A 14,570-nucleotide genomic window follows, 5' to 3' on the forward strand; every position below is an offset into this window, starting at 1 on the left:
TATCGCTCATTTATAAGAAAAAGTGGAGTAATACATAATACGCCAATAATATATAAATATAAATATTTAAGTAAATATAACTTTTATAAATATAAGTAAATATGAATATTAGATGTAAATATTAATAAAAATAATAATCTTATATATATATATATATATATATATATATATATATATATATATATATATATATATATATATATATATATATATATATATATATATATATATATATATAAGAGATTTGATTAGATTATATGTCATTAGCTCCTTAAATATTGTATATTAAGTCAAGTGTTGTAACATCCTCAAGTGGGCCTAGATGTAAGATTACTAGATTGCCCTTAAGTTGGTGTTGCGTTATTATATGCTTTTATTTTTATTTAATGTTTATTATTAATTAATGATGAGGTTAGGACCAGTTTGTGACAAGGGTCACAGAACAGGTTTGTTTATTTAATTTGGACTTCGTTTGGTTTGCCAAATGATGTACGAAAGATATCAGATAACTGATAAATACCCGTGTGTCACTCAGTGTGGGAATTAAACCCAATTAAGTGACTAAGTGCTGGCTTCCCTTCTCATTTTCTAGAAAATTCCCAAACCCTCCCGTACCTTCACCTTCTCCACCTACCAAACCCTAATTCCAAATTCTTGTACTAGAGCTCAAATCGTTCATAGCTTTGTGTTCTCTACGATTTACTGATTCTTTTAAGGTAAGGTTTGTATCATTTCTTGATCTAATCTTTGAGAAATTGAAGCTTTTGTGTTAGTTTTTATTAAAAGTATAAATTGGGTCAAAATGGGTTGATTTGGTGTTGTTAGTGTCAAAATCTTGTGGGTTTGTGTTTCTAAATGATTAGTGTATCAGATTTGGTAAGTTTTGAGGTTAAAAACGAGCTCTAGATCGAGAATTGGATGAATTTGGTTGAAACCCGTCACTTTGGTAGCTGCTACTGCAGATGAACTACCCTCGGCCGATGGTCTCTGACCATCGACCGATGGAGTGAGACGATCGGTCGACGGACTAGACGATCGACCGATGGTGGAAGTCTTTCGACGAACGGTTGAAAATTTAACGATCGACCGATGGTGTAGTCCACCGGCCGATGGAGTAGTGACGATCGGCCGATAGTCTCTGACGATCGACCGATGGTCTTAGACAGTGAAATTTTTACTAAGTGTTGATTTCTAGCCGTTATGCTGGTATTTTGAGATTTTGATGTAAATTTCAAAAGTGCATAAGTGTTAAGGAGAAAAATTTTAGCGGACAGATTTTCTGACAAAATTTCTATATTTGTGTTATTTGGTGTTTATGGACATAAACTAACTCGTGTATATGTATTTCTCAGGAGAAAAGGAGAAAGAGAAGGTTCAGTGATTAGATAGCTGAACACCTTCTCGTTTGCTGGTAATCGGTGAGTGGGACTAACTGTGGAATTTAGTATAGAGTAGCATGTTATATTATGACTGCCATGCTAGTTAGTTGTACTTATTGATACAGTTAGTTAGTTTATTGTGATGACTGCATGTTAGTTGATGCTTGTCTGCCGGAGCCCAGTGCGTCCCTATTGTGTGGTAGCTTCGGTAGGAGAGATCAACCTGCGGGTTGGGTTCCTCTGTGGTAGCCTAGACAGCCGTGGTGTATATATATGTGAATGACGCGTCCGTCGCGTGTGGATTATGTATATACATACGGTGGTGGAGGAACTTCTGGTAAGCCCCAGCCCGATCAACTGGTGGTTAATGGTTTGGCCGAGCCGCCAGAGTCTCTGTAGACGGCACTTGGGTGATGTTTGTGTGTTAGCTCTTTGTGACATGATTAGTATAACTGTTCTGTATACTATTGCCTGTGGTTAGTCGTACTCACTTAGCTTCGTGCTAATTCCCCTCCATCTCCTCCCTGCAGGTTATTAGCTTTTGTAGAGATGATGCTTTTGGGGAGAAGACGGGGCATGCTGATGTTATGTTTGACAGGAGCCAACTCTGATGTTTCTTTTCCTATTAAACTAAACTTTTGTTGAAACGTCACGTGACACCATATGTATTAGTTAAATGCTAGCTGTCAACTGTTTTGGTTATGTAATTATGATATGTTTATATTATTATAATGGTTTAATTAACGTTAATGCTTCCGCCACGTATTTATAAAAAAAAAAAAAAAAATCAGCGGTGTCACAAGTGTAATTTTCACATGTCACAATTATTCATATATATAACCTTATCAACCTTTAAAATCACATATTTACCCCAATTAAATTATATAATATCATATATCCCCAATTTAAATAATAAAACTATCATATGTACTAATTTAATTTAAAAAAATTCACTAAACCCAAATTTACACAATTTAATTCCTATTTGACCCCTACTCCTATATACTACTACGATCATTAGAAAAACAACAGACATTTATTCATACACATGTCCTATTATTATAGTATATTCATACACACATTTATTCATATAAAATCATAAGAAAAACTACCGAAAAATTTTTAATACTAATTTTGAGGGAATGGTAACGTATTACTCTGTATTAGTAAAATTATACCATTACATAATTAGATTCAATCGATATTTTAAATCTGATAAAACTCGAACAATTTTTTGTTGTTACAACTACATGCAATATGAAATATATATATATATATATATATATATATATATATATATATATATATATATATATATATATATATATATATATATATATATATATATATATATATATATATATATATATATTTTATAGCCCCGTTCTGTCAACGAGACATACTAGCATACTCGAATTGCGTCATTTTTTTAAGAGCTTTCGACGATCGTCTGAGCACATTGAAAACGGTGACATATGGACGGTTTTGTTTCTAGAACAACCATTAATTAAAGATTTGTTAATTTGTTTATTGTAATTAATATGAAAAGAAAAGGACGGAGGGAGTACATAATTTGTTTGTGGAGATATAACGTCAAAGAAGAAAATTGATACATAATTTGTTTGTTGGAGAGATCGTTGAAAAAGAGTGGTTTATAAATATGCATCATAAAATATATGTATGTTACTTTTCTAACCTTTAAAGTATGAATTTGGTGGAAGCTATAACTAATTCTGAGAGTTAGAACGACTATACTTCTCTAACCTCTTATTTATGAACTTGGTTCCAACACTTCTTTGTCCATTTCATTTTAATCTTATTGATTCCTCTGTGTTATTTGTGGTAGTCAAAATATGATGTAACATGTTATTTGAAAGACACACACTTAAAATATTTCAATGAATCAATAATAAAATGGGTAAATTTTGACCCTTTTGATCTGGTCAACTAATCAAACTCATTACCATTTGATCTAAACTTTCAAATAGTAACCGATATGACCTACTGAAAATTGAGTACGGGCTCAAATTAACCACACTTAAGCTATTGGATCGACATGTCCCCCTTAAAAGCAACCACAAATATTGTGTAAAAATGTAGATCAAACGTCATAAAATTAAAATAAGTGAATTATTTAAAACGAATTTTGAGTAGCCGTGCAACGCACGGGGCTCAAAACCTAGTAATAATAATAATAATAATAACAACTAGAAAAAAATTCGACCGCGCGTTGCTGCGGTTGTATTCAACGCGCGGTCGAATTTGGATATACGTTGTTTGGTACCTAATATATATAGTAGGTTAGGTTATTTGTTGGACATGTATGTATATGTAAGAAATACAGCCCGAAATATGTAGTGTTTTTTAACGATGTCCGTTTCGCGTATAGTTAGTCTCGTTGTGTTCGTAAAATTATTTCGAGTTGAACGGTGGTCTCGGAAAAATTTAACTCGCACCGAGCGAGAATATATAGCCCGTTATTTAGTATTTTTTTAACGATGTCCGTTTCGCGTATAGTTAGTCGCGTTGTGTTCATCAGATTTTTTCGAGTTGAGCGGTGGTTTCGAAAAAATTTAACTCGCACCGAGCGAGAAGATCGGGCCCGTTAAAAATTCGAGTGGAATTAGTTTCTTTTATTTTAATAAAATTATATAATTACGTCTTCTATCCCCGAAAAAGTGAAAACTTGAGGGGTCATTGTGTAAAGTAAGCCGAAGTTGAGAGACCGGTTGTAGTGTGAACGTAAACTCAAAACGACAATTCGATATAACTGAAACGACGAATCTGACCATGCATTTTAATTTTAGGGTGCATTTGTTTGCCTCTTAATGGAATGGTTCAGTGCTGAATGCTGAACCATTCAACATTCAGTGCGTTTGTTTCTGACCTTTGAATGACATATGGTGCTGAATGGTTCAGAATTCAGTGCTGGACGGTTCAGAATTCAGTGCTGGATTAAGAGCCTAAATTTCTGTAATTTTCTCCTCAAATCCTATCCTGAACACTTAACTAACAAGTATATTGAATATTTTATTCATGTTACACTTTAATAAGGTAATTTTACTCAGATTATTATATCATTAATTCTAAATGATTATCAAACAGCTTATTTTCATTCAGAACAAACTTTATTCAGAGGCTTTGAATCATTCAGATTCTGAACCATTCAGCGCTAAATCATTCAGTTTTATCAAACGCACCCTTAATATATATGGATAATAATAATAATAATAATAATAATAATAATAATAATAATAATAATAATAATAATAATAATAATAATATTTAATACGTAGTAGTAATAAATTTAAAAAATGTAATACTCGTATTTGATTTGTTCCGTCAAACTGTTCCCCAGTATAATCTCCTAAATTTTAGTTTTTTAACCAGTCACAGTAGCAGATTCAACACTGTAACTTCCTCCTAATCCCCCTCTTTCTCATCTCTATCTCTATTTTTCTCTATATCATCATCACATTCATCATTATTCACCATTTTTACACTTTTCACTTAACCCTAAATAAATAAATAAATGACTCAAACCCACATTCCAAGTTTTGATTTTTAAGGTAACTCTATTTCTCATTATTGCTCTAATTAACTTATTATTTCAGGAGATACTGTTCAGATTTAGTTTTATATTTTAATAAGTTGATAGTTACTTTAAATCAAAGACAATCGGCGCCCTTTAAACGCCCCATCCTTGCTGTCATTTTCTGTTTTTTCTATTAATATTAATGTGTCGTTTTTGCGGAGAATTGAGGTCACGGTTTTTTTTGTATATATATTTATATTATTATATTATACTCATAATAAATTAACAAAAACAACAAGAAGAACAAGATATAGATAGAGATAGAGAGAGAAAATTTTTATATAAAAAAGAAATAAATATTTGGGTTCTTTTAGAGAAAGAGAGAGAGAATGGTGTAGTCCAGTCAATCAATCATGGAGGAGTTTTTGAGGTTCATGAAGAGGGTTTTTTAAGCCCAGTTTTTGCTCATACATTTTGGGGTATCTTTCAAACATGATTTTTTTTTTTTTTTTTAAATCTTTTTGTTTCACTAAATCATATTTTTTTTTACACGTGTTATTTTCGTTTTTAGATTAAGATTGTATTTGGTACTATTATAGTCTTATAGATTTGAGTTTTTTGTAATCTGTTTCTCCAATTTTTATCTTAGAGGTGCTTAAGAAATGAATATGTGTTTTTGTGTTCTTGTTTTTGAATATTAATGACTGGATGTAACATATCTTGTTCCTTTTTCTTAATTAAGTTAATCCCCTTTGAAGTTTGCATATTTTCGGGGTTTATTTTAAGTTTCTGCTTGCATGCTAGTTTTGTTTCTTCCTTCTCTGGCTTGAGATGTAGAGTTTCATATTTCTATTTTTTTGTTCATGTTTCACTAAATCCGTGCTGTTCAAAAAAAAAAAAAAAAAAAAAATCAGCAAGTTTTTATACCAACTGTTTGGAAGTAAAAAAATGAAATAGAGCACAAATTTTTTTTTTTTTTGGGTGTTGAATAAACTGCCTGGTTGCTGTTCTTCCCTTTTTCAACTTTACTCTTCAAATTCCATTTTTTTTTTTTTTTTTTTTTTTACATTTTTAAAATTATATAAATGGGATATGTAAATGTACATATTTTTTGCTAGTTAAGGTATGAAAACATATTTGGTCTATCATTCATTTTTGGTAGTCTTAGAATCATGCTTTTCATGATGGAATCTTGTTCATGCTTTTTATGGAATCAATTGTCTTTATGGATATGTTTGGTAACACCAATTTCATGGCTCAGTTTTCAATTTAATTTAAATCTCTAACAACAATTTTCTTCCTTTCCTACTAAATTAAACATTTCCTAACATGATCTAATTGTTCTTAAACTCAGCTGTACAGCAACATTTTAGTGTTTACCTACTATCATAATTGCCTTACTGGCCATCACCTTGCAAGCCATCTTTTTTGTTTTATTAATTATTAAATTATTAAGTGATTTGAATAAATTGTGCGGTAATGATACCTTTTATGATGATTGATATCAAATTATATAGTTAAAAGCACTTCTATTCAAAAAGAGTCATTGTTTGATTATATTTAATATTTAATTGTGTGTGTAGCTGTGAAGATAATCATCTTTTAAAGTGGACCATCTTTGTGTATCTTTTAATTATTTTTCTAATTGTATAATCATGATTTATGAATGAATTATGAATTTATGAATATGTTTATCTACTGTTTAATACTCAGACTTGCTTCATATGTTATTAGGTTATAATTATTAAGCTAAGATGGACTTCTCAGAATATTCAAGAATCCTATATGATAGGATCCAAAAGATAGAACCCGAAAATGTCTCAAAGATTATCGGGCATCTTCTCATTCAGGATAACGGTGAGAAAGAAATGATCAGATTAGCGTACGGCCCAGATAATCTAATACATTCGTTAATCACTGAAGCTAAACACCATTTCAAAAACCGTTCCGTTACAACCGCTGGTCAAAGTCAACCAATATCACCGGACATGCCGTTACACTTCACACCGTTCTCACCTTCACCTCGTCGTTCACCGTTGACCATCCAAGTCCCGAATCGTTGTTGTGACCCCCATGGTCAACCCATTGACTATGTTCCTATGGTTCATCCATCTTCGTATCCTGAAGACTTTCGTCTTCACAACCATCTTCGTTTCATGTCATTAGAAGACCAGGTTGAGCCCGTGCACAGCCCGGATTTTTCAGCCCACAATTACTACCCGTCTGAGCCCGCTTTAGGTCCGAGAGCCAATAGGAGGTCACCAAGTCTACCTGAATTCCCGTTCAAAGTTTGCCATTACTTTATTAAAGGTTTTTGTAGACATGGAAGTAACTGTAGGTACTTGCATCCAACCCCTGAAAGCTTCTCCCAAATCTTTAGCCCAAATATGAGTGAGGACGATCACGTCTTTTCACCTGGTTCACTTGATGAGCTAGAGTTAGAGGTAACCGAGCTACTGAAATCGAGACGAGGGTTCCCTGTTTCGATAGCTACATTACCGATGCTATATTATGAAAAATTCGGTAAGGCACTTCGGGCTGATGGATACCTAACCGAGAGCCAACGACAGGGTAAAGCTGGTTTTAGCTTAACCAAGCTTCTTTTTCGCCTAAAGAGCATTTGTCTCATTGATAGGTAATAAAATTCACAAAATTTTGACTATTTTTAATCTTTTTTGTTTTGAGTTAACTTAAATTTATTGGTGTTGTGTGAATAGGCCTCATGGGCAACATGCGGTTGTTCTGGCTGATGACTTGGTAAAGTGCATGGATCATAACGGAGATAGAAACGAACATGGTGGTATTGTAGCGGGTTCTAGGCAGATATATTTGACTTTTCCGGCTGAGAGTACTTTTACGGAGCTTGATGTTTCAAACTATTTCAAGTAAGGAGTATGCAAAATTAAAACTTTATGTATTTTTTGTTGTCTATGTTGACTTTAAAAAAAGATTTTGACTTCTTTTATTTTGAATTATACAGCAAATTTGGGCCGGTTCATGATGTGAGAATTCCATGTCAGCAAAAGAGGATGTTTGGATTTGTGACATTTTTGTTTTCGGATACAGTTAGGCAAATTTTAAACAAGGGGAACCCTCATTTCGTTAGTGGTGCACGTGTTTTGGTCAAACCCTATCGCGAAAAATGCAAGCTCGATGATAGGTGAGAAGTGACGTGCCATTTTTAGACGTCATAACATCAATAGTATTTACTTTTCGTGTTTGGTCGTCATAGCAATCATATAACCGTTTTTGTTTGTACGCCATAGCAATATTATCAATTATTTGTCACTTTAGTGCAATATTTATGATCATTGAATACGTTTCTTTATCTGAATTTTCATCTGATTATGTTCAGGAAACATGGTGACTCATTCCAGTATCGTATGTACCATAATTCTCACTGTCAAGATTCCGATTTTGGTCCGCAATCAAGTGAGATATATACGAAAATCTCGACATAAGTTAATTACGCAGCCGCACTTGTATTAATTATAGTTAGTATCTAACAATCTTATTAAAAATTGATTGCAGTGCCCAGAAGTTGTGATAATTTAAGGTTCATCAAGAAGCAGTTCATTCAAGAACAAGATCCAACGTTTGAATTTGAGAGACGTTTCTCTGATATGCACTTAACAGCTGATCCCAGAAACCAGTTGCAACGTTTTGGATCCTCACTTGAAGAATTGATGCTATCAGAAGGTAATTAATTTAAATGAATCACTAGCATTTTGTTTTTGTTTACGTCTTTTTTAATGATTCTACTTCTTGTTGTACGTCTATAGGCAATGATCGTGCGCAACAAATGGAGTTCCCTTCAACCGAGCAGTTTGATTATCTTTTAGACATTTTTAACAATAGTGGAGCTAGTGAGGAAAATATTAGGCAGATTAACACCAAATACAACGAGGAGAGGTACATTTGAAATGACTCATCTTTCTTATACCTGACAATTGAGACCCATACTCTCAAATTTGGGTCAAACTTTTGGGTAAATTGGGTCTTGAAAAAAATTAAGCCTAATAATTTAAACCCAAAACCTTAAAAGAGGTCCATTGAGTTTTTATCCAACCTATTAGGTCCTATACAAAATATAAAGTATAAAACGTCCAATAGGTATCAATTCCTAAAGCTCAAATAAACAGAGATATGTCTAATGGGTCTTGTGAATGGGTCAAACGGGTCGAGCATAAATATCATAACAAGTTTTTTCCATCAAACATTTATGAAAGCATTCATGCTTATATCATTTATTATGTTTATTATTTTCTTATATATTTACAATACAATATATAATATAATGAATGATATAAATTATATATATAACTAAGTTAAGTTATATGGTTCTTTTTAAGTTTTTTTTAGGAATATAGCAAGGCTGCAGAACATAGGTGGCTTTAAATGAACTGTTTGACGGATAAAACTCGTTATGATATTTAACCTGACCCGTTTGGACCCAATCCGACCCAACCTGACCCGTTTGGACCCATAAAAAATTATGAACTGTTCGACTAATAACCCATTTTGACTCTAACCCGTTAACCCAACTTGACCCGTCTGCCAGGTATAGTTCGGTGTATATTTCAAAATTAATATATAAATGGTTTAGTTGTATGTTTTTTGAATTTTGTTTGGTAAATTTTACAGTAGCCAGGGAGGAGTGAATCTTCCAGATAGCCCGTTTGCATCCCCATTAGCGGGTGAAATATCGACAGTTATATAACAGCTTTTTCACAGATAAAAAAGAGCAGGTTCATAGAGTTAGATAACAGAATATCAAAGGCCATTTGAGAAGGTTCGATAATTGATATACTACGACAACAAAGTTTATAGAGAAGGAAGGTTGCAGAAAGGGTACAGTAATCTGATGATAAATATATATATAACTAAGTTAAGTTATATGGTTCTTTTTAAGTTTTTTTTTTAGGAATATAGCAAGGCTGCAGAACATAGGTGGCTTTAAATAGACAGTATCAATGTAGGGGAATCGAAAGTTAAAATCGCAAAGAAGTTTTTTGCGTGTTTGGGATACTACTTTTCACTACATATATATGTTGACAATAAACAACTCTTAGTTTCTTATATAAGACTACTGTTTTTACTTTTTCTGGTACTTATTTGTCGATATTGTCATTTTGTTACGGTTGTAACCTCTTAAGAGTTGTGGTTACATGTTGTCTATACAACTGCAGCAACAAGTCGTTAAATTTAATGGTGAGCTGGTATTTAGTTATGGTTGTTTGGAAATTGCTTAATGTTTGTTTGATTGTTTATGTGTAAAATTTGTACATTGCTTCAGTTTGCCATATGCCCATATCAACGAGTTGATGAATAAAATGCGGATATTTATTATTATGTAGATAACTAAACAGACAGAAAATTTGCAAGATTGTTGGGTTTTCAATGCGCAAATTTTTTAAATATGAGATTATGCATTATAAGCAATAAGCAATCTAAATTATATACTAAGAGGGGTTATTCGGTCACCAAGTTACCTTGTTTACTTTTGACTTAATTTTCTCAACCATCTTAATAAGGAGCTATATGATTAATACAAAAAAGGGCTGTTGTCCCCATATGACCATCTCATTCCACCTTTACCCTTTACAATTTCATCTTCACAGACAAAACCCTCGATCAAAATAAAAATAACAATAAAAAAAATCGTCATCATCAGATTATATGTAAAATCGAAACCTAATCGAAGACCTTGGATGTTAACGATTGTCAACCAACGGATGCCGTCGCTTGCTCCTCCGATCTCCGACACTTGCTCCTCCGGTCGCCATCACTTGCTCCTCCTCTCTCCGTCACTTGCTCCTCCGGTAGCCGTCACCTCAAGGGTTGAAGTTATTATATATGATGATGAAGATTAAACACTTATTAAGGATTGCAAGTTATGGTGGCTGATATAAATATAGTTGCTTTGATTATATGGTAAGTTGAGAAATTTAGGAATATCATATATGAACATGAGCGTTCGTTGGGATAAGTAACTAGAAGCATCTGGAGAGTTTTGTAATCTAGGTGGATGGTGAAATATACAGATAGTGTTAATCTATTACTCCTGTAAATACAAGATCGTACGTATTTTTAAGAATTAATTATTAATTACTACTACTCATTATATTATAATTATTATTTAGTTATTATTTATTTGTTATGTATTTATATTTTATATGTATTTATTTTAATACAATATTTAGTTTACGGGTAAAATAGTCAATTTTATCATTCAGACCGTTTATTCAGCATAAAAAGTAAACAACATTAATTATTCATTGATTATATCCATACTGCCATCTATATCTATACTGTCATCTATATCCATACAGAACTTGACAGGTAAAAAAGTAAACAGCCCCTAAGATTCATGCATAACAAATCCTTATAGAAACTTTAATGTTTTATTAATTTTAATATTATCTCTACTATATGAAGGCTGTTAAGAGATGGGGTTTGGGATTAAAGTTATATAATTTCTCATTGTTCGGGTTATTAGGAGACCGAATAAATTAACCTCATATTACTTTATTGTACGTAGCCTATTATAATTACTCTCTTGCTGTTCTGGGTTAATAAAAACCTTGGTATTTTTCAAGTCAAAATGTAAAGAGTTTTTTTTTTTTTTGATTAGCCTGGGTTTCCTCCTCGCTATGCGAGTCGACTATATCCCAGGGCGACTACCCGCTTTGCGGGCAGCCCGGAGTCATCGCGGGTGAACCTCCGTGGCCAAGATGGGGTTTTTAATTGCTTATGGATTTGAACCCATGATCCCCTTGTTAAAGGGGTAGGCACTTGTCCACTCCACCACCACCAACTTGGTTAAATGTAGAGAGTTTGTGGTAACCTGTAAAGGTTTTAATATGGCACAATGAGATTATAAGCTTTAACATATACTGTAAATTCAAAATTTTGGAGTACAAAAAGGGCCCACATGACACGCAAATATACAGCATGTGGGCCCATTCACACATTAAGTCCGTTTTATTTTTTACAATATACGACAACAAATGAAAGCAAATAGTCATACTGACATGCAATTTTTTACTTTTTTTATAAATAAAAAATTGTGGCCACGTTGAATGTCCATCAAGAAAGCAGAACATTTGGTCGGGTACGTCGAGTAAATAGGCACACTAATGTTATTTAGATAACACTTTAACGACACTAACATATATTAAGGTCAATCTTTACTTACTAAATGTCGTATGTTAATGTCGTTCTCAATACTAGACTAGGTTTGGCCCTCAGATATTGGGCTTGGATCCATTAGAATTTTCTACATTACCTTGTGTCATTATAAATAATGCATCATCGATGCAATAATCTTTCCAGGATTACATTGTTTAAAATGATATTAAAACTTGTCTAATCCCAAGACATTTTCGGCCATCATGGGCTGATGTCTCTATGACGCCCTCGACAAATTATCCTACCCTTTTAACCACCAAAGTGATCGCACTATTCATGCATACTACCGTTTCTCTTATCCTCTGTTGCAGAAGAAAATGAATCAAACTAAGTTATTGTCCATTGCGTCAACTGTACACAATAATCAATCGGTAGCCGTCTTTCATTTGCTTTTATTCTTTTCCCCACAGCCTTTCATAAAATTTATTTTCTTAATAAAATCTGCACAAGCCAAGCCAGCTCACACTAACATATATTAATGTCAATTTTTACTTACTAAATGTCGCATGTTAATGTCGTTCTTAATACTAGACTAGGTTTGGCCCCGAGTTCAATATTGGGCTTGGGTCATCAGAATTTTTTACATTACCGTGTATCACTACAAATACTTCATCATCAATGCAATAATCTTTCCAGGATTACATTGTTCAAAATGGTATTAAAGCGGGTCTAACCCCAAGACCTTTTCGGCCATCATGTGCTGATGTATCTATGACGCCCTCGACAAATTATCCTACCTTTTTAACCACCAAAGTGGTCGCACTATTCATGCATACAACATTTCTCTTATCCTCGGTTGCAGAAGAAAAGGAATCAAACTAAGTGATTGTCCATTGCGTCAACTATACACAATAATCAATCGGTAGCCGTCTTTCATTTGCTTTTATTCTTTTCCCCACAACCTTTCATAAAATTTGTTTTCTTAATAAAATCTGCACAAGCCAAGCCAGCTCCTATCTTGATTAGAAAAACATATTTTGGCGTAAGGATGAACCACATAGCTTGACTAGGTTTCAAAACACGAAAAAAAAAAACTCTCTTTTTCCACATTGAAGGAGGTTGTTATTGTCTGTCCTAGTTCTGTTCACTCCTTAGGCAAAGAAAGTCACGACTCACGACGTAAAAACCAAAACAAATGTTAAGGAAAAGGAGGACACAAGCAATACACAATCATATTGATAGTTATCAGTTTGCTCTATTCAATAAATTAGAGAGAGGAAAATTGTATATTTTTTTTATAACCACTTGTACTTTGCTAAAGTGACCACCAAGACTCTTAGTGAAGCTGTAGGTCTCGAGTTCAATACTGGACAATGTCCTCTTAGTATTATCGATCTAGTTGTGGTGATTATTGCCTTTTAAATATTAAGACTGTTTATTTTCAAGTCATGCTTAGTATACAATGTAATGTAATGTAATGTAATGTAATGTAATGTAATGTAATAGATAAAACACTGCTAAGATACTCTTTCCGTTACTATTTTTTTAACAACATAATTTTGTTACTATTTCTTTTTATTACTTTTAGAACTTTTCATACTCTTGAACTTTTTAATTTAAAAGTTTTGAATGAATTGGAAACAGATTGAACAAAACATGGATTAGAGTGTTTGTCGTAACTCTCCCCGTGATATAGATGGCTTTCTATCAAATAGGAGTGGTATGGACTAATCTCTTAGATGCTTGACTAATGCTCGGGGATATTTAATCGGTTGTTTCATGTAATAGTTGTCCTGTTATTGGACTATAGGCGTAGAGCTTTTTCCTACTCTTCGCAACACTCAAGCTCATAAAGTTTCTAGGCAATGGGTCTAAATGGGTGCGTCATGGTGCTCTTTGTCGCTTTATTTTTAGCTCTGTGTTCCTTGGCCTCCCAGCTTGGATTCAAGTCAGACCTTATGCCTGTGTTTTTTTTTTTTTTTTAATTTTGGTGGCGGCTCTCTGTAAATTTGTAAATGGTCGTGTTTTGTACTTATCTTTAATTTAATATAAAAAAAATTGCCTTTAAAAAATGAGAGTAATAATATTCAATCTCACGAATAGGATGAGTATACAGCGTAAGCTCATATACCTTTCACAATACTCGTCGATGTTAATTTTCTTTGATCAATTGATTATTAGAATTTAGAAAAAGGTAAAAATGACAAATCTTGAAACCACTCATGTGGTTAGATGGGAGACATAATAAGACCACACGTGTGAAGGATAATTATAGGGGACAAAGTTATTTTTAATGGAGTAAAAAGGAGACAAAACTTTGTAAGCATGCACTTCTATTATTTTTATTGGCTTATAACTTGATGCCATTAGCATAGATGTTATAAATGTAACATGGCCATTATAAAAAAAAATCAGATTCTGTTTATATAGTTTACTGTGCTCTAACACCACAAGTTAAGCCTTTTAAATTTATTTAAAAGTGTTCTTAATTATACTTTTAAACTTGTTAATTATAATCACGACGA

General features: G+C 32.9%; 1 protein-coding gene across 1 annotated transcript; it reads left to right on the forward strand.

Annotated features, from left to right (window-relative positions):
* Positions 1-5,205: 5,205 nt before the first annotated feature.
* Positions 5,206-10,141, forward strand: LOC139886162 (zinc finger CCCH domain-containing protein 18-like). The gene is made up of 8 exons (XM_071869912.1): positions 5,206-5,393; positions 6,649-7,549; positions 7,632-7,799; positions 7,895-8,074; positions 8,255-8,346; positions 8,446-8,613; positions 8,697-8,826; positions 9,559-10,141. The coding sequence occupies exons 2-8, from the start codon at positions 6,669-6,671 to the stop codon at positions 9,632-9,634; spliced, it is 1,695 nt and encodes a 564-aa protein (XP_071726013.1). The 5' UTR covers positions 5,206-5,393; positions 6,649-6,668; the 3' UTR covers positions 9,635-10,141.
* Positions 10,142-14,570: the final 4,429 nt, after the last annotated feature.

The sequence above is a fragment of the Rutidosis leptorrhynchoides genome, chromosome 1, assembly GCF_046630445.1.
Source record: "Rutidosis leptorrhynchoides isolate AG116_Rl617_1_P2 chromosome 1, CSIRO_AGI_Rlap_v1, whole genome shotgun sequence".
Lineage (NCBI taxonomy): Eukaryota > Viridiplantae > Streptophyta > Magnoliopsida > Asterales > Asteraceae > Rutidosis > Rutidosis leptorrhynchoides.